At 34.3% G+C, this 21176-nt stretch overlaps 1 protein-coding gene across 4 annotated transcripts in view; it reads left to right on the top strand.

The window, feature by feature from the left end:
* GFRA1 (GDNF family receptor alpha 1) overlaps positions 1-21176 on the top strand; it is a 315019-nt gene that overhangs the window by 60908 nt on the left and 232935 nt on the right. For 3 of the 4 annotated variants that reach the window (XM_051981500.1, XM_051981499.1, XM_051981498.1), the window contains one exon: positions 17710-17724. The exons of the other annotated variant lie outside the window; for it this stretch is intronic. In XM_051981500.1, coding sequence (XP_051837460.1) covers positions 17710-17724 — 15 coding nt within the window. The remainder of the gene's footprint in view (positions 1-17709; positions 17725-21176) is intronic. 4 annotated transcript variants of the gene reach the window in all.

Below are 21176 nucleotides of genomic sequence, written 5' to 3'. Positions count from 1 at the left end.
AATTGAGCTTTTCAAAAGTGTTTAGCAGAACGCTTGGCACATATATTGCCTTCATTGTTGATGGACTTAACGAAATCTTCTGTGGATTGTTGCATATGACTTTTATCTGCTCCTATTGGGAAAAGTGGGCAAATATGCTTGTTGAAGTGATTTCTGGGTTCATGAAGTCTCAGAAGAGCTACCACCTTACATTGCTTTAACTCTTCCACAAAATAATATCTGTTTTAGCCAATGGCTTCTGTCCATTATCCATTTTGTGGCATTGAAGACACATTTAAGTAATCTGGTTGGAGTCTTGCATATAGAGCTAGAAAGCTTACAGGGTATCCTGAAACCTTATTCCTATATATGCTGAATAATGCTGTTATTTTCTATTTATAGCTTTTGAGAGGAACTTAAAGTGGTAAGCGCTTAGTAACATTCCCCCAAAAAAGGAAATCACATATTTTAACGGACAGAAAATGGCTGGTTACCAGTGTGGGAGTCGTTTCAGAATCAGCCATCTGTGTGCTGTCAGACCACCAGCTTGCTAGAGCAAAGATCAAAATCAATACCAAACTAGAAGAAAGAATAAAAATGAGAAGATACAGTGTGCAATTGAGGCAACTCCAGCCTGGCCTATTTAAACAATCTGTTGACTTTGACTTTTGCTCTCACTAGTCAGTGATCCGATTCCATGAAAAGACAGCAGGATTCAGAAATGATTGCTGCATCTGCAACCAGTTGCTTTGTATATGTTACAGATTTATTCTTCATTAGGTTTCATTTGTTTATAATGTTATGCAGTACTAAGCAAATCCATTACCTTCCGAGATTTCTTGAGGAAAAAGTTGACTTGCTCTGCAGGCTAGAGACGTGACTTGTGAGTGCAGTGCAATGTCTTTAACCTCTTTCATTTCTTGATTCCCAAACCACATTTTCTGATACAGTTTCTTGTCTTCCTGTTCATGACAGAGTTGCATGTGTTGATCAAATTTGGAGGACCTTGTCAAGGAATTGTCTCTCATCCTTGTAACAGATGTTAGCCATCTGTAGAATTGGAACACAAGTTGTAGTTAGCTTCATGGTGGTCTCTTTGTTTATGCACTGCAAGGTGATATGACCAAATGCCCCATGAATTGATTTTTTTCTTGCTTTCTTGGGCTCACATGGAAGGCAATTCAATTATTTCCTTTACTTATCTCTTGGAGGAGGTCCACTGAACCTGCCACCCACATTTAGATGCAACTGCCTTGTATCTTCGAGTTTTATGCATAGGAAGGCTGTCCATATGGAGATTGTTAATTATTCTAGTAGTGTACTAACCTACTAATCATTGGCCAAAGATTGCATGATGAAGAAAACCAGTAATTAAATTAGTGTTTGTACTTTGTTTAAGAACTATTAGCACTTTCTTAACCTGTAGTCTAGGAATTTTTTTTCTTAAAATCTTTTAGGTCTTTTTAAAAAATTATATATAGTTTCTTTTATTCATCTAAAAACATTATTTTGAGAAAGGGCCCAAAGACTTCATCAGACTAGCAAGGGGCTTCATAATACAGAAAAGATAAAGAACTTCTGCTCAATCTAGCTTTTCTGCAATTCTGTATTCAACATTGTAGAAAAGGATGGAAGCTGCATGGATTTTAGGGTTAATTTGTCTTTTTGCCCAATTCGTGATCACTGTAGCTCTAAAAATTCATTATCCAGTGACCAACCTTCTGGTGATGAGACACTGTATGTTTAGATTTTTTTTTGGCCATCTGTCAAACCAAATTGATTGTATTTGGAAGAGGGTGAGCTATTCTTAAAGAGTTTTGAAGAATTCAAGCCACACTAACTTGTTCTGATGATGTATTAGAGTAATACTTGAAGGGGAATGGAAAGTAGGAGAGACTTCTTTGTATAAGTAATAAAATATTTCAAGAAAAGGCATTGTGTTCCTTTTATTTATAGCTCCAAAAGTTGTTTTTAAAGTGTCTTTAGTTCTATTGTTGTTTTTTTTTAATTATTGAAATTCATGATTTGATTGTAGAGCAGTTGGGCACAGTATGTTCTGTCCTACCACATAAAGCCATGAAATGTGACTGATCTGGAGAAATATGACACATTCACAACTTAAATCTGTGAGTGGGTGACTTTGGAAAATTTACTGCTTTCAAAAATAAAGAACGGAGCTTTGAAAGATTTATGAAATATCTATATTTCACATTTAATTATTTGCTTCTCACTAGTTTTGAAAAACAGTAACAATCTTATATTATAGAGTATGCCTAAGTTTTAATGTGCATTCATGTGGTGAAATCCTATCAGTGCCCCAGGTATAAAGTAAGAAAATCAACTGGTGAAAATTCCTTTTTATGAATAAAAATATTTTCCCAGATTTTCAGATATATAGATTTGGAGAGTTAGAGGACATCTAGTGTGTATTCCCACAGAATAAAAAAATTCATTTCTATGTTATCACATATACATGGACAGGTCCATTGTCGAAATCATGGAATCATAGATATTGAGCTGAAATCTTAGAGATCATTTAGTTCAGCCGCCTACATTTTATAGATAAGAAACTATATTGATGGCAGAGTAAAGGAAAAGGGGATAGATGTTTAAAAAATCAGGTTTTACACAATGTACAAACATTAATTTAAAGTGCAGAAGTCTGTATCATACAATTTTGTCCAAAGACTAATGAGCCAGTATACTATTAGGAAGTACTGAGTACATCCATCTGGACAATTTCAGTATATATGAAATCAGATTTTAAATAACTTGCCCAGAATCACAAAAATAGTATTCAGTGAAAGTGTCAGGGTTTGAACCAAGCCCTCTGACACAATCCATCTGCTATAGGTCATTAACCACTTATAAAATGCACCTACTGTGTGATTAGGCCCTGTATTCCAAATCTAGCACTCTTTGTACTCTGCCATGACTTTATTATTTCAGGAATTAGCCCATTGTTGAACATAGTTATAATTATTAGAAAATCCATGCATCCATAAGTCATTAAACACCTATAAAAAGCATCTACTGTGTGATTCAGTGCTGTGCTCCAAATCTAGTGCTCTTTGCACTCTGCCATGACTTACTGTTTCAGGAATTAGTTCATTGTTGGACAGATAACTGTAATTATTAGGTTGAGTGAAAAAAAATCACTTTTTTAAATACTTTTATCCATTGGCTCTACTTTTGGCCTTCTAGTCCTGCACAGAATAAATCTAATGTCTCTTCCATATAGTTGATCTTCAAATAGTTTAAGAAAATCATTTTGTTTTCCTTTCATCTTTCCTTTCCCAACATCCCAACATCATGGATTCTTCCCTTTCCAGACTTCCTTGGAAAATTTTCCAGTCATCGGTGTCCCTTTAAATGATCATTATTTTGTAGAATGGTGACAGGTGGGGTAGATATCTATTGAGATATCCTAATCAATATAAACTCTTTTTTTCTTATTCAGAATATGGACAAATATTAAAGTAAATCACTCTTTCCAATTTCTATTATTTTTATCTAAGTCCCCATATTTGTGGTAAGCCCCAGGAACTGATTTCCTTTTAAATCCTCATCCATCTGATTAGCTGAAATAGACTGATTTTACGTTCCATTCCTTGGAAGTGAAACCATTTGATTCTTGCCTCCTTTTTCAACACAGTGTTTTCTCTTTATTTTTGTAATTTCTCTTTATGTTAAGCCTGCAGGAAGTAAAAGTTGAAGAGAGGGAAAATTATGATCAATAAGATGCCTTTGCTTCCCCTTCTCACTTTAGTCACTCTCACAATCCTGCTACAGGAACTCTCCTAATCAAACAAAGCAACCACAACATGAATACTTGAAAAAAGATAAATGTGGAAACATAAAAAGATGTGTCTGACTTTATTGCTTAGACCAAAATCTCATTTCTGGTCCACTGATGTGTTTCTATTTTCATAGAATTTAAAAGCAGCAAAAGATTTGAGATTTTTTGGTTCATATCCCTTTTTTTCTCATTGAGGAAACTGAGCCCCTAAGTGAAGCCACTAATTTTTTCTGCTCTGATAACTCTCTGGGTAGGTGGATAGATCCCAGTGGATAGAACACGGGGTTTGGAATAAGGAAAATTCATCTTCCTGAGTTCAAATATGTCTTCAGACACTTACTAGTTGTGTAATCCTGGGCAAGTCATTTAACTCTGTGTTGCCATACTTTATCAGTAAAATGACTTGGAGAAGGAAATGGCAAATCACTTCAGCATCTTTGCTGAGAAAAGTTATTTGACTCTAGTCACATGAATGATGAAGATGATGATAGCAATAAGTAATATTTATATAGCACTTAATACATACTCTCTACTAAGTGCTTTATAATTATCTCTTTTGGGTAGTGAGTGAATGGTATGAGTTGATACTCAGACAGCATTTTTATTATTTCAAATAAGTTAGTACACTGTTTCCTCTGGATATTTCTGCTTGAAATAGAGATGCTAGCCTACTTAACATTTATCATTATCATTATCAGTTTTAGTGACAAGATTATTTAGCCTATTCTTCATTACCTTATATGTTAGGAAATTGAAGTCAAGAGAGGTTATGAATTTTCCAGAGTCATTTTTGGCAAATTAATGGCAAAGATAGAACTAAGTTTCTTTTCCATTAATCTAGTATACATTTCTTTATTTTTGAGATCTGATGAGCTAGCCTCTCTAATCCTTGCTTTGATATTTATGGGTAGAGTTACTATGGCTTTCACTTACTTGACATAAATTCACTTCTTTGACACTCAATTTCTCAGCTGAAAGATAGGGTTTATGATACTTTGAATTCTCCTGTTTCATTGAGATGATATAATGAAAGCACTTTGTCTACCACTATGCCACTATAGATGGATAATTTTTGGACACACTTATGTTTTCAAAGAGTAGAGAATTCAAGATGTGGAAACTACCTCCATTGACGTATATTTCCAACTAGATCATTACTTAAGCTCTCTAATTAATTGACCTTAAGAGATTATTACTACTATTACAAGATGCTGCTTAGAATGACTAATTTTGTTTTTTCTTATGACATGGATCATCATTTGATGTCAGTTTTATTGAAAAATCAGTTGATTAGCACTGTTGGTTACTAAAAGCAACATATCAGCATTTTATTTTAGGCCTTAATTGTCTCAGACATTAAGGAGCTATCTAGAAAGTGCTTTGTTTCAACCATTAGGTAAATGATTATTGACATTCTTTTATATTTATTTTAAAAGTATATCTTGTGAAAATTATCACCTTCTGAGATCAAGTGAGCTACTGAGCATTTGTATGGTTCAGTTTGAATTTAGAAGAGGATAAACATCAGATAAAACTCCTAGATCTAGACAATTATTACAAAGAAGATATAGTTGTTTTAATTCAGAAATGCAATGAAAAGGTGTATTTTAGGAAGTGGGGGAAAAAGGAACAAAGGTTTCACATTATTCTTTAATTTATCAATATTAGAAGAAAATATTTAGTCACTGATAGAACACTTTAAGAGAAGTATGAAATAGTCTTTAGCATAGATGAGTTTAAGGATATATGCAATAGGAAAGAAATAAAATTCTTTTAAGTAAAATTTAGTATAATTTGAATGAAAATTATATTTTGATATGATCAGAGGTTTGATAGAATAAGTTTAATTTTCAAATTTAGAGGCAGAAAAAATGTAGAACTGGGGAGAAGGACCTCAGAAATTCTCTTTTTTTTAAAATGAAAAAACTGACACTTGAAAAGAGAAAGGAACTTATTTGAGGTCAACTAACTAGTTAATGACCAAAACAGAACCAAAGGCAAAAACTCAAAAAATGCTAATTTCCATTCCAGCTCCTTTTTTTTCCCCCTGACACTATATACAATCTAAAATTCTCAAAGACCTTTTAAGAAATGACTTACTAAATTATTTTGTTTTAAGGAATTGACTGATAATTATTTTTATTTCATCTTAACCAAATCTTTAAGATGGAGGGTTGTGTTACAGTGCTCAATCCTACAGAAATTTCCATGTACAGATACATAATAAATCCTTTTTTATGATAATTGATATTTCAGTGCATGAGTTTCAGTATGGTAGTACAATATAACCTGTCAAAATTTTCCTTTGTTAAGATATTAACCTAGACTCTTACCACTTCTCAGCAATCTGGTTTTAAAGAATTCAGAGAAAATCATGGATGACATTCTCCTGAACAGAGAGAAAATCACTGGTTGCTAGAGGCAGTGAGTTTAATATAGTTTCATATCGTGGAGGTTTTAATAATGCAGTCTAAAGTATTTGTACATGAATTCATTAAGCCTGGATTAGTCTTATTATAATTACTCAAAAAGTAATTCAATTTAAGAGAAAACAGTTTTAAATGGATATAAAATACACTGTTAGCTAGTAAGCCATACTGTTCTCCTTTATCAGCTCCATAAAGTACCAGCAGATTCGAACATAACTTTCACAGTATACAGAATACAATCATAAAAAGTATTATTCCTAAATCTATTTTTTTATGTACTTTCAGTAGTTAAGAGCTTTATCCCTCTGTGCTGGAAATGAGATATACTACTGAACGGGTGTCATAAAAATGTTATAGACTTACTGACTTACGTCACTTTGTGTCGCCTTCCCAAGGCAGTGTGGGGGGCTGAGAGCTTTGGGTATACTGCCTGAGATTGATGTCAACAACACATGTGCTTCCAGATGATTTTTTCCCCCTTCTGCAAAGAAAAGACATTTACTGAGCACCAAAACCAGAAAAGTAAGGAGAATCATAGAGAAAGTATTCGTCTTCATTTCTGATGTGGTGGAAGGTAAAAGGAGACTGGGATCAAGAAAGTAGAATTGTTCAAGCAGGCATCTTTCTCCCCCACCAAAAAGATAAAAAATAAAAAGGAAAGAAAAGAGAAGAAAAAGACATTATTTTTCTGGAAATAAAGAACAGGGCCAGCTGACATCATGAGACTAAAAATTGAGAAGTCGCCCTCTTTCCTTCATGATCTTTTAATACTATTACCAAGACTCACAATGTCTCTCTCTATTCAGTCAAAATTGTCTGAATGTGCCTGCAGGAAGCAGGGAAGGTCACAGATATTGACTGTGTGGCTACACGACTGAGTAAGTTGTCTGACACTGTAGACAATGAAAACTAATCATATCCCAGATTCAGCACTGCTGAAAGCCAGCTGAAGCCCAACTCCCTTTGGCTCCCAACCAAAGACACAGTCCTCGCTAGGGATCTAGGATCTTAGAGCTGCAGGGCTCTTCGGGATTGGTGAATTTGATTCCCTCCATTTTCAGATGAGGAAACTAAGAGCCCAAGAAATGAAAGCATTTTTTTTTGTGGTAGATAACAATTTGGAATCCTCAACCTAGATCCTCTGACATCTTAAGAATGCCCTCTTAGAGCCACTTCTTTCTCTCCTCCCCATTCTCTACTGCCCTTTTTATTTTACACTGGTCACTTTACACCAATAAATCTCAATTTTCTGAAAATATATGAAATAATAACATTATTCCTATCTTATAGCATTGTTTAGAGGATCAAAAGAAGTCATGGATGGATGAGAAAAAATATATTTGTGTATAGTATATATGTATATAGGTAGATATATTTATCTCTACATTATTTCATTTGATACAGTGGATGGGAAAATGTAGTGTATACAGATAGATATTCCTATTTATCTGTACATTATTTTATTTGATATCCACAGAACAATTCGGGAAGGTAGAAATGAAATTTTATATATATATGCATATATAAACACACACACATACATGTTCATTATTATATACACATATGTTTGTATATGTGTGTTGTGCGTATGTATACATGTGTACACATATAGAGAGCTGTGTATTTGCATATGTCATTATGTACATTTATATATGTGTGTATATACACATACATATATGTGTCCATCTTGGCAGGCCACAAGATGTTATACAAATGGCAACTATTACTGCTGTTATTTTATATGAGGCATATAAATTGAATATCAAATTCAAAATGTATATGTATGCAGAGCTTGCTAAGTGAGTCTAGGATAGAAAGGGGATTTTAAAAAATATTTTCTTTTGTGATGAAAGTCAGCACAAGTGAAATTCAAACTGAGGGAATTTCATATATGCTGGCTTTAATACAAATGAAAATAAATTATGGTTTTTTAATCCTTTTTTCATACCTTATATTTTCAGAAAATAGTGCTAGAAGGTGAATAGGATCTGTATAAATTATCCCCAGAAATCAGAATTCAGTAGCAAGAGCCATGAAACACTAGCCCTAGAAACAAATGACTGTCTCTATAGTATGTTTTATGGACATGTTTCAAAGCTTTATGTATCTCTTAAGTATTTCCGCCTTGGCCCATAATAGTTCTTGAATTGTTTAAGACTGCAGTCTTACCATTGGGTTGAGACATTTTCTTCAGAAGGCTGCTTGTCAAAGTGCATACTCAGTAGCATCACATTAAAAAAGATCTGTATAATTAGCATATTGACTTAGAAAACCATATATTAACATTATCTATGTTCTATTGTATTTTTATTTATTTTTGTTGAGCATTCTCCAACTATTTTTTAATCTATTTCTGCTGTACTTAGAAGTTTTATAGGAAAGCTAATTGAAAAGGGGAGATCTCATTAGCATAGATACATTTTTTAGTTAGCTTTCATTGCACAGATCAGGGGTGGGGGTGGGCGGTATTGAGGAAATAAGACATAGGACAGATGAACATAGGGGAGAATAATGAGAAAGAATTATAGCAGATGTCCTGAATAAATGAGTGTTTATTAGTCTGTGAGCTCCTTAAAAGTAGGGACTGTCTTTTGCTCTTTTTATAATATCCCCAGTGCTTAGCTCAATGCTTGCACCATAATATTGCACCATGTTTATTGACCAACTGAGTGGCTATAGTGAGATACCCAGCCACTTAAAGGAAAGGACCTTCAGACAAGAGAGGGCCAGATACATACTTTTGCACAATTAATATTGCTTTTTATGCAGGTTCCCAGGACCACAGGGAGTAAAGTCTTTCTAATTTTAGCAACCTAGCTGTGTGCTATAGGCAAGTGATTTTCCTGGGTCTCAATTTCATCATCTCCATAATGACCTAGAAGATCTTTAAATTCTGAAAATTCTAACATTCTACAATTTCCAGTGTGAATCTCAGCAAGTCATTTGACCTCTGTTCTTTTGGATAGAAGATAATAAGCAGTTGCCTTGAACCTATTACTTATAAATGAGATAGTACCAAGGAAGTTAGTTTGAATTTTTGTCACAAAATAGTTGTGAAATAGTAATATCAATATTGTTTATTGTATTTGTTTGATGAACTTTTTTTCAAAATCTTTTTGCATCTCTTGTGACTAAGGTATATGTGGTATTGGACTTTAGAGTCAGATGATTTGTATTCAAATCCCATTTTTCATAATTACTAGCAATGAGACTCTGGGCAAGATATTTGCAAGCCTGAATTTTGTTACCTATAAAATGGAATTATTGTAAAAACATAACTTTATTCAAAGGCAATAGAGAGCTGCCCTTGACATCCAGGAGATCTGGGTCCTATCTCTATTACATACTAATCATGTGAAAGACATATTTTTACAATGTTTTCTTTAACATTAATTATTCATGTTTTATAGCACTCCAAAATTAATAATAGTAAACATAGTGCCTAATCTGTGCCAAGTACTGTGCTAAGCACTTTACAATTATTATCTTAATTGATCTTTACAATAATCTTGGAAAGCAGATGGTGCTATTATTATTATCCCAATTTTACAGATGAGGAAACTAAGTCAAAGATTAAAGTGATTTGCCTGGTTCACACACTTTTAGATGTTTGGGGCACTGAAAGGTAAAATGACTTGCTGAGACACTCACATGGCTACTATAAAACAGTAGCAACAATGGAACCCAGATCTTTTATATGCCAAAAAGAGTTCTTTATTCCCTATGCATCAAGAACCAGGTTTTTTACATTCAGTTTTATAGGTAACAAAACTCAGGTTTGCAGATATCTTGTCCAAATTCTCATTGATACATCCCAAGACTTGACTCCAAGTCCAAAATTCATTCATTAACCCATGCTTTGTCACAAATCCATTAGAGTTGTTGTTGATCATTGTGTTGTTAGAGTTACAAGTCTTTCAGAGTTAGCTATCTTAATAATATTCAATGACTATAGTAATCTGGTGTTTAACAAACTCAAAGACTCAAGCTTCTGGGATAAGAATTCACTATTTGACAAAAATTCCTGGGAAAACTGAAAAATAATATGGCAGAAACTAAGGCATTGACCAGCATCTAAAATCCTACACCAAGATAAGATTGAAAATAATACTATAAGCAAATTAGGAGAACATGATAATCATACCTTTCAGATTTGTAGATAAGAGAGGAATTTATGACCAAAAAAGGGCTAGAGAACATTATGAAATGAAAAATATTTGATTGCTTTAAATTAAAAAGTTTTTGAGAAACAAAATCAATGCAGCCAAGATTATAAAGGAAGCAGAAAGCTGCGGAAAAGATTTTATACTCAGTGTTTCTGATTAAGGCCACGTTTCTAAAATATAAAAAACAGAATTATTTGTCTTGATATATTGTTATTGTCTCACAATGAATAATTCTCTTAATTCTGCTTGCCTTTTTGTGCATCAGTTCAGATAAACTTGTATTTTTTAAAATTTTATCTCAGTCTTTTCTTAATTCTCCATTTTCTAAATTGGACAATTCTTTATGACAAATAAAACTAATTGAATCAAAACATTTAACATTATTGACACATACAGTTATGTATACAACATTATAAGCTTCCCTCCTCTTTGCCAAGAAATGTTTTATTATTTGGCCCATAGTACCATGACTGTGTACCATTATCCAGAATTCAGGTTTCTTTTAAAAGAAACCATTTCATTTATATTATTGTAATTGTCATTTATATTATTCTTTTGGTTCTGATCATTTCAGTGTATATCTCAATTCATACAAACTATCTGATGTATCTTCAAATTTTTCACATTTACCAGTTAGTATTGTGCAATAATCTATTCCATAAAATACTCACCCATTCTTTTTTTTTTTATTAAATTTTTTATTTAATAATTACATTATATTGACACTCATTTCTGTTCCGATTTTTTTTTCCCCTCCCTCCCTCCACCCCCTCCCCTAGATGGCAAGCAGTCCTTTATATGTTGGATATGTTGCAGTATATCCTAGATACAATATATGTTTGCAGAACTGAACAGTTCTCTTGTTGCGTAGGGAGAATTGGATTCAGAAGGTATAAATAATCCGGAAGAAAAACAAAAATGCAGATAGTTCACATTCGTTTCCCAGTGTTCTTTCTTTGGGTGTAGCTGCTTTTGTCCGTCATTTATCAATTGAAACTCAGGTCTCTTTGTCAAAGAAATCCACTTCCATCAAAATATGTCCTCATACAATATCGTTGTCGAAGTGTATAATGATCTCCTGGTTCTGCTCATTTCACTTAGCATCAGTTCATGTAGGTCTCTCCAAGCCTCTCTGTATTCATCCTGCTGGTCATTTCTTACAGAACAATAATATTCCATAACATTCATATACCACAATTTACCCAGCCATTCTCCAATTGATGGGCATCCATTCATTTTCCAGTTTCTAGCCACTACAAACAGGGCTGCTACAAACATTTTGGCACATACAGGTCCCTTTCCCTTCTTTAGTATTTCTTTGGGATATAAGCCCAATAGAAACACTGTTGGATCAAAGGATATGCACATTTTGATAATTTTTTGGGCATAATTCCAGATTGCTCTCCAGAATGGTTGGATTCGTTCACAACTCCACCAACAATGCTTCAGTGTCCCAGTTTTCCCGCATCCCCTCCAACATTCATCATTATTTTTTCCTGTTATCTTAGCCAATCTGACAGGTGTGTAGTGGTATCTCAGAGTTGTCTTAATTTGCATTTCTCTGATCAATAATGATTTGGAACACTCTTTCATATGAGTGGTAATAGTTTCAATCTCATCCTCTGAAAATTGTCTGTTCATATCCTTTGACCATTTATCAATTGGAGAATGGCTTGATTTCTTATAAATTTGAGTCAGTTCTCTATATATTTTGGAAATGAGGCCTTTATCAGAACCTTTAACTGTGAAAATGTTTTCCCAGTTTGTTGCTTCCCTTCTAATCTTGTTTGCATTAGTTTTATTTGTACAAAGGCTTTTTAATTTGATGTAATCGAAATTTTCTATTCTGTGATCAGTAATGGTCTCTAGTTCATCTTTGGTCACAAATTTCTTTCTCCTCCACAAGTCTGAGAGATAAACTATTCTATGTTCCTCTAATTTATTTATAATCTCGTTCTTTATGCCTAGGTCATAGACCCATTTTGATCTTATCTTGGTATATGGTGTTAAGTGTGGGTCCATGCCTAATTTCTGCCATACTAATTTCCAATTATCCCAGCAGTTTTTATCAAATAATGAATTCTTTTCCCAGAAGTTAGGGGCTTTGGGTTTGTCAAACACTAGATTGCTATAATTGACTATTCTGTCTTGTGAGCCTAGCCTTTTCCACTGATCCACTAATCTATTTCTTAGCCAATACCAAATGGTTTTGGTGACTGCTGCTTTATAATATAATTTTAGATCAGGTACAGCTAGGCCACCTTCATTTGATTTTTTTTTCATTAGTTCCCTTGAGATTCTCGACTTTTTATTGTTCCATATGAATTTTGTTGTTATTTTTTCTAGATCAATAAAATATTTTCTTGGAAGTCTGATTGGTATAGCACTAAATAAATAGATTAGTTTAGGGAGTATTGTCATCTTTATTATGTTCGCTCGGCCAATCCAAGAGCACTTAATATTTTTCCAATTATTTAAGTCTGACTTTATTTGTGTGGAGACTTTTTTATAATTTTGCTCATATAATTCCTGACTTTCCTTTGGTAGATAGATTCCCAAATATTTTATGGTATCAACAGTTATTCTGAATGGAATTTCTCTTTGTATCTCTTGCTGTTGGGTTTTGTTGGTGATGTATAAAAATGCTGAGGATTTATGGGGATTTATTTTGTAGCCAGCTACTTTGATAAAATTATGAATTATTTCCAATAGCTTTTTGGTAGAATCTCTGGGGTTCTCTAGGTATTCACCCATTCTTTAATTGATAATCCAACCCATTTTGTTTGTAGTCCTTTGCAATGGCAACAAAAAGCTGCTACATGAATATTTTGTTAAACATTGGACTTTTTTTTCTGCCTTTGGTTTGTGAAACTGCGTGTGTGTGTGTGTGTGTGTGTGTGTGTGTGTGTGTGTGTGTGTGAGAGAGAGAGAGAGAGAGAGAGAGAGAGAGAGAGAGAGAATGTGTGTGTGTGTGTGTGTGTGTGTGTGTGTGTGTGTGAGTTGGGGGAGAAGGAAATATGGAATGGGGAGAGTGAGAGACAGCTTGAGATTTGCTTTTTTGCTGTCTGCATAAGCATGGTACAAAGAAGCATCATTCCAAATGTGATCACTATCCATATCCCATTTTCTTTCCCTAGTTAGTCAAGACCTAGTAACATCTTACTGTAAGAGTACTTGAACTTGAAAGAGATTTTTCTTTCTGTACTACAAACCACAGAATTCATAAGACAGCTGTCTCCCCAGGTGAGACTTCTTAAATGGGAGTTAAGTGCATGCATTTTCAAGAAACTAAACTCCCCTCATCTATAATTTAACCTCAGAAAAGAACTCAAATTGAGAGTGTAGGGTGATTACATTGTTTGAGAACTAGTAAGTATACCTCCTCCAGTCTTACTAATGCCATCACATTTTTTAATGTGTTTGGTGTATCTATAATGCTATAGGGAGGGTTAATTATAATTCTGTAACCTATCAAGGTATTCACATCTGCTAGTTAAGGATTATGGATTGAAATAATAAATTAGTCCATTGCAGGTTATGTGGGTAAGGAGACTGAAATTCACCCTTACCTCAAAAAGCAAAACAATAGATGAATAAAGAAGTCTCACTTTGCATAGCATACTGCTACTTAGTAACCTAGGAACGAGAGAGAGGTTCACCCACAGTGTCCTTAAGTCATCTTTAATAGGGGTAAACACTAGTTATTTGAATGAGCATCACTCAGGAAAGTTTTTAATCAGCAGCATTTAGGAATCAACCAATATAATTGTCACGATTTATTATTAACGATAAGTAACTATAGAGTATGTGTGTATGGTATTTATCTCTAGAGAACTCAGTGCATTAGAATCTCAGGTTAAGAGAGCTCATGGTAGCTGCCGAGCAGATCTTTGGGTGCTGGTTTTAACTGGAGGAGAATACTGTGTTAAGGTTAAGTAGGGTGAGCTTATTTGTCTGTTGTGGTCTACTTCCCAGGCTTGAATCACCAACATTTGCAGCTTCTCAAGCATCTGCATTAGCAGCATGGATTTTCAAATGACAACCACTGTTTGCTTATGTGTTCATTTTTGTAATTAATGGTTTCTTAGACCTGATTCCTTGAGAACAGAAAAGACTGGTATGAATCTTATATTCATTAAGACTGATTATAGTTTTTTGGGGCCATGGGGAGAGGGAAGGGACTTTTTTTCTTTTTGGAGAAGTGAGGGCAACATGCAAGTATTTCTATAACTTTCTCTGAAATCGATAAACACCTGTTACGTTGGTTTATTAATTACTGAGTCCTGAATCCAAATGCTTCTTGAATTTAGATAAAGAGATCTTTCCATAGCCTGATTTCCAGTTTATCTTATCAGACTGATTTCAACATTAGTACCTTCGTGCTCTATATGTTATGGCTCAAGTGGTCTACCTGTGACCTTCATGCCTTTATACAGGCTGTTAGCCAAGTATCTTGATTCCCACAACCTCTTGGATTTCCTAGCTCCATTCAGGGAGGATTATCTTAAAGTACCTCCACCTTCTTTCACCCCAAACCTTTCCTAATGTTCAGGTGGTCAGTGCCTACATCCTACTAAAATTAATTTCCATTTCATTTTGTATTAATAATAATAATGCTAACTAACATTTATCTGGTGTTTATTATAATATCCAAGCTCTATTCCCAAGGGGTTTCTAATTATCTATCCTTTCAACAAACCCAGGAAATTGGTGCTATGATTATCATTCCCATTTTACAGATGAGGAAACTGAGGCAAACAGGTTTACACTTGGGTTTACATGCCAAAGGCCACTCAGCTCTTAAATGTCTTAATCAAGACTTCCTAACTACTGGCTTAGCCCTTTATTCTCTGTACCTTCTAATTGCTCTAAATATTAACTTATCTATGTATTGTTATCTTTCCTTAAGTGTGTGTCTGTGTATTGGGGGAGGAAGAATCCGCAATGGGTAAAGTGAGAGATAAACAGTTTGAGATTTGCTTTTTTGCTGTCTGCATAAGCATGGTACAAGGAAGCATCATTCCAAATGTGATCACTATCCATATCCCATTTTCTTTCCCTAGTTAGTCAAGATCTAGTAACATCTTACTGTGAGAGTACTTGAACTTGACTTTTAAAACTTTTGTCTTTGTATTTCCAGTGCTTAAGCTAGTGTATATAGTATGTCCTTTATAAATTCCCATTGGATAAATGAATGAATGAAAATATTATTGTATATGGGAAAGGTCTGAATGTCGGTAGAGTTTGGCACGGTGAAAAGAGCCACCTATTTGTGAGCAAGCCACATAGTCCCACTGAACTTTTCGGTTTCTTCATCTGTAAAATGTAAATTGAGGCATGTAAATTAATTAAGTGATGTGTAGAATGTGAACCTTATTTATTCTGATATTTCTTAAATTTTTAAAAGTATAAAATATAGCTTAATTTGAATTATTATTCTATTTGTAGATCTTTTCAGTTCCTACACTGGACAAATTTTTTTTTACCATCAAAAATTGATGGCACTATTTTGTGGATAATTGCTAAAGAAAAAGTATCCAGGAGAAAAAAAAAAAGAGGGAATAAAATCCCAGTATCACTGACTGTGAATATATCTTCTTTTTCAACTAATACTTTCAAACTCATTTGAAAGGGAAATTTCCTTAGAAAAAGTAATAGAAAAAGATGGGATGAACCTCTAAAATGAATTTTGGTAGGGAATAGGCAAGTATCATTTAGGATGGGCAGACACTGATAGGTTATGATCTATGGTAATGGAGAGAATATTTATTAGATAATGGATTTCCTGGAATTTTGAATTAGGGAAAGGAGTTAAAGATTCAATGACCAATGAAAAGAACTGTTTGATAGTTGAATAATTTATCTCATTTGGTTGATGTTTACATATTTGATTATGTTGTTCCATATTTTTAAAAGATAATACAAACTGTCAAAATTGGGCTTTGTTTACAAGGGAAACTTTATAGTTTCATTAAAACCAAATAGATAATTTCTTTGACTCTGGCAACTTATTGTGTTTTATGATCTGTCTGGACCTCAATATTTTCTGTAAAATGGGATGGTTGGATTAAGAGGAAGGGATCCTTGCAGCCAACCTCAACTTAAAAAGCCCACACGTTAACTTTTATTTCTGTTGAATTGCACTTGTATTTATTTTGTTAAACTTTTCCCCAATTATATCTTAATCTAGTTCAGGCTACATTTGATGACGACTAAAGTCATTTTCAAATCTCACATGCTATGCATTTTTTTTAGGGTAATATCTATTTCCTCCATAATAGAAATCTAAAACCTCAGAGGGCCTACAGGGTCACACACTACTGAATGCCAATCCCTCTTTGAAGGGAAGAGGAGAAAAATAAGAAAGAGATGGGGAGAAGAAAGAATAAGTATAGAGACAGAGATGTATTCCTTATAACCAATCCTTCTTCCTCCTGTCTGTCCATTGGGAATTCTTAACAAATGAGGGAAAATGTGCATCCTGTGCAAACAGGATGTCATCTATGCAGTATTTGACTTCTTTTGGTTAGAGAACTTACATGAAGAACATTTTCCTCTCCCAGTGTTGGGATCCTTTAATGATCTTTATTAAATAGGATGATAGATCTAGAAACAGTTTCATTGTTTTTAATCTTTTTGGTAACTATTAACCTCTTCTCAGATGCATGTTTTTAAATGCATAAAATACATAGGATGGAAAAGTAAATCAATTGTTTTGAAATTCAGTTATTGACATATATTTTAAAAATCCACAGACTCCAGGTTAATCATAGTCTAGAATATTTAGCCAGCACTTCAATTTTACAGATAAGGAAACTTGAATCCATAGAGTTTTTTAGTAACTTGGCCAAGATTACATAGGCATTAAATAGAGTTTGAATTAGAACCTTAGGTGAGGATAAGGCCTACATTTATATCATGTTTTTCAAAATTATGTCATTGGATGAGATCAAATAAACTTCCCTGGAAGTAGGGAGAGTCCATTGAAAGATAAGTGGAGAAGAGTAAGGAGAGAGTAAATTTAAATATTTGAAAAATGATGGCATGGAAACTAGAGAGTTAGATGCACATGCTTACAGAAGTTAAGGGGTTGGGAAAGCCAGGCTAATCCTAGCTTAAAAAGGGAAAAAATCTTAACAGAGAGTCTTCACTAGAGAATTTGGCATTGAGACACTGGATTTATGCATGAGTTATAATGTGGAAGAATTAAAAGGAATTTTTGTTCATCAGTATTAAATGTGGAATTCTGATCTTTTCACAATTTTACACACAATTTATGCTCTTTTGCTTTTGTTTGTTAATTTTATCTCTTTCTCTTTCTCCTTTCACCCTACAGATGTTTTCCAGCAAGGTAAGTTTTCATCTTCTACTCTCTTTTTTACATAAGTTCTTGGTGACTCTTGACTCAGAGGAGGAGGGGGACATGGAGAAGCTGCTTCTGCAGGAGGCAGCCTGGCTAACTCTTTGTAAGGATGTAGAAGGTAAAAAGAAGAAGGCCATTAATTCAGGTGGGAGGAGGAGAAAGGAGCTGCTGTATTTGGAGGCCTCTCTCCAAGATTTGTGTATATCTTTGTGTCAATTCTTTGGGAGAGAGAGATTAATGAGTGAATGAAGAAAAGAACAAGTGAATGAATGATGAACAAACACCAACTCTAATTGCTGTATTTCCAGGGCTAACATAAGAGATAGTATAAGAAAGAAACTGAAATAAGCTGGTAACATTAAAGTCCTTTTCCATTACTACTGCTAAGGGTTTGTAAACCTGATAAGTCATTGAAGAAACCAATGAAAAAAAATTTGTGACTTCCATGGAGCATCCCCAATGTGATGGAATATATTTTTGTGGAATATTTTTATTTGAAATATATGATAGTCTTAATTCTTAAGGAATATTGGAGTGCCTCAGCATAATATATAAATTTATTAGGCATTGCTCATAGGTCCTTCAGAGGAACACAAGATATTCTTTATATTAGGGCTAGACTTTGTACTGATCCCATGAAAGAATGGAGTAGTTGAAGTATATTTATATGAGTGCATCTGTAGCTTGATTTTTAACTGACTTAAGGATCCTGACTGCTGATCTTATTTGAAATGGAGGATTCTGATAGTCAGAACCAGGGCTATTTACTTCTCTGAAAATGAGCAGGGAATAACATCGGTTTCCATTTAATAATAAGTATATAATGGGCTGTAATAGATAGAGATGAGAAAATTAGACTAAAACAAGTTGGCCATTAGAAATTGCTGCTTTTTTCTAGTTTATAGTTATATTCAGGATGATTTTTGTTTTATTTGTTGTATTATTTTATTGGTTTTCCATATACTAATTGGTAGGCATAATTTATGTGGTATACTTTAAAATTGACAGGGCATTCAGACTAGAAAATATCTTTTCTAGCATCAATTTGAATCATTATGAACTGCAAAGAAAGTTTATACAAAGAGCTATATGTGTGCCTATAAATATAAATTTGTGTGTGTGTATTGTAAGCCAGATACATTGAAGCAGCCTCTGTAAAAAAGAATGTATGATTTCCATGAAGTCTCCCCACTGTTTTGGAATATATCTTTTGTAAAGTATATATGCATGTGTTTGTATAATTTTTTGTAGTATACCTAAAAATTGACAAAGTATTCAAGCTATGAAATGTTTTCAAGCATTTGGTTGGTGAATCATAATGGAGATAAGTTTGTTTATCTCTATAAATGTGTCTCTATGTATACATCTATACACATCTACACATATATCTATGCCTCTCTACATACTTACACATTTCACCCATTAACATATATATGTGTGTGTGTATGTGTATACACACTCCTCTCCATATATTCTACAGACTCCACTAATGCTATATAAGGTTAACATTTTTACAACCATTATTCCATCTTAAACTTACAATTGTTACCAAAAATTTCTTTAATATCCCCGATAAAAGTGTAATTGTGGGGAACAATGACTTGTATTATTGTATTTTTCTTTTAAGAGTCTGGAGTCATAGACCTATTTTATAAATAATTCATAAATCCCAACAAGCTATAAGTAATAAATTCCATTTGGCTAGAGACTGAGAGATGAGCAGAATTGAGAGGGTGCCGTTACTGTTCTTTGTAATGAACGTGCTGCTGTCAAGCCATGTTGTTCTTGCTAGCCTTCTTCACTGACAAATGGGACGTAAGTGGGGGTGAGTGTCCGTGAGAAGCTTGAGGTTGAGAGTAGTATTTAAAAATAAATTACCGGTGAGAGCACCACCCAAAGTTGAACCATATTTGTCCTCTTGAAATGTGATGTTACTTGCATTTGGAAAATCCTCCCCAATATAAAGCATCCTTCCCAGTTTCTCCTGTAGAATGATTAGAAAAGTGCATCATGAAATAGCTCCGGCACACACCATTTCTAAGCACAAAGGAGACATTTCACTTTTTGTTACAACCACCGTAAAAATGGCTTGCCATACTTCTCATGTCAAATGTGCCTTTTTTAATCATGCACGCTGTTCTGTGGATCGGATTTGCCCGTCAGTAGCAATGATATGTAGAGCAAAAGTTATAATCATCTGCAAATCCCTAGCTATCAGACTTAAGAGTGTGTGCTAGAGATGGGGGCTGCTAACCGCCCATTGGCACGCGTTACAGGATGATGGCAGCTCCCTGATAAGAAGGTGTTATTAGGATTACAAATGAGAACAGACTCAACATTTTAAATAATTTACACTGTCGTGGTATTATACAGTCATTTCAAACAGACATATGAAATTATGCCAAGGACCTTGTCAGAGCCCCTGATACCTCTTTTTCTGGTCACCCTGCTTATTAAAATAACACCACCAAGGAATGTCACTCTGTGACAACAGCCGAGACAAAATGTTTTATTTCTTATGTTACAAAATCTCAAGCGCCATCCAAGTTCTGCACCTTGTTAGAATGTTTCTTAGAGAAACCCTGTCTCTGAAATAGTAGAGACTCTGGAAAGACTCGAGCCCTGAGTACTGTGGGGAATAAAAAGGAGAAAATCCGGTCTGGTGCTGTCCCCATCCCCTGTGGCCCTACAGTAAGGACTGACTCCCTCGGGATATACCAAAAGGACCGCCTGGTTTATATACTGATGTACTGCCTGCCTGGCTTTGTTTGTCTTGGCTGATGGAGCCAGTGAAAAGCTGGCGGAGGGGAGGGTTTGCAAATGTTTGCTCCTGGCGTTGAAAGTGGTCGGTTTATACCTCATGTCTTTGCTTATATAGGAGTCTTTCTGTGATTAGGCAGCTGTGTACCGTGGCAGGCAGCAGAGAAAAAGTCAGCTTTCCAGTGACAACATCAAACATTCTCAGAGGAAACAAAAGTTATTTCCTCTGTATTGTATTATCTTTTATTTTACTACAAATCAATCTTGTTACAGTAGGTGACAGCACAGGGGTTGATTCTGGGTATTTCTGTTTGTGTGTACGTGTGTGTATGTCCATGTAACTCTTTCCCCCCATGCTTTCATTGTGAAATATGATTTTCCATAATATTGTGAGAAGAGGTGTTTGCTAAAGAAGAAGTGGTACTTGTTGGATATTCCAATAATAAAGTATCAGAAGAACAAACTATGCATTTTTTAAAAAAGGGAATAAAGTGTTCCAAAAATTCTGGGGCCGTATTTTTTAAATTTCATTTCTACATGGCCACAAAACTCATGAGAGATTGAAAGGTATGAGGATCCAAAAAGCACTAAAGGCAATTGACTAGCCTCTACATATGGGCTTTTGGATCCTGGATTTTCAGAGCAAATTTGTACCAACTATTGCTGATGGTATCATTGCC

The sequence above is a fragment of the Antechinus flavipes genome, chromosome 2 (assembly GCF_016432865.1).
Source record: "Antechinus flavipes isolate AdamAnt ecotype Samford, QLD, Australia chromosome 2, AdamAnt_v2, whole genome shotgun sequence".
Classification (NCBI taxonomy): Eukaryota; Metazoa; Chordata; class Mammalia; order Dasyuromorphia; family Dasyuridae; genus Antechinus; species Antechinus flavipes.
Note: the sequence above shows the minus strand (reverse complement) of the source record. Positions and strands in the feature narration are given on the sequence as shown.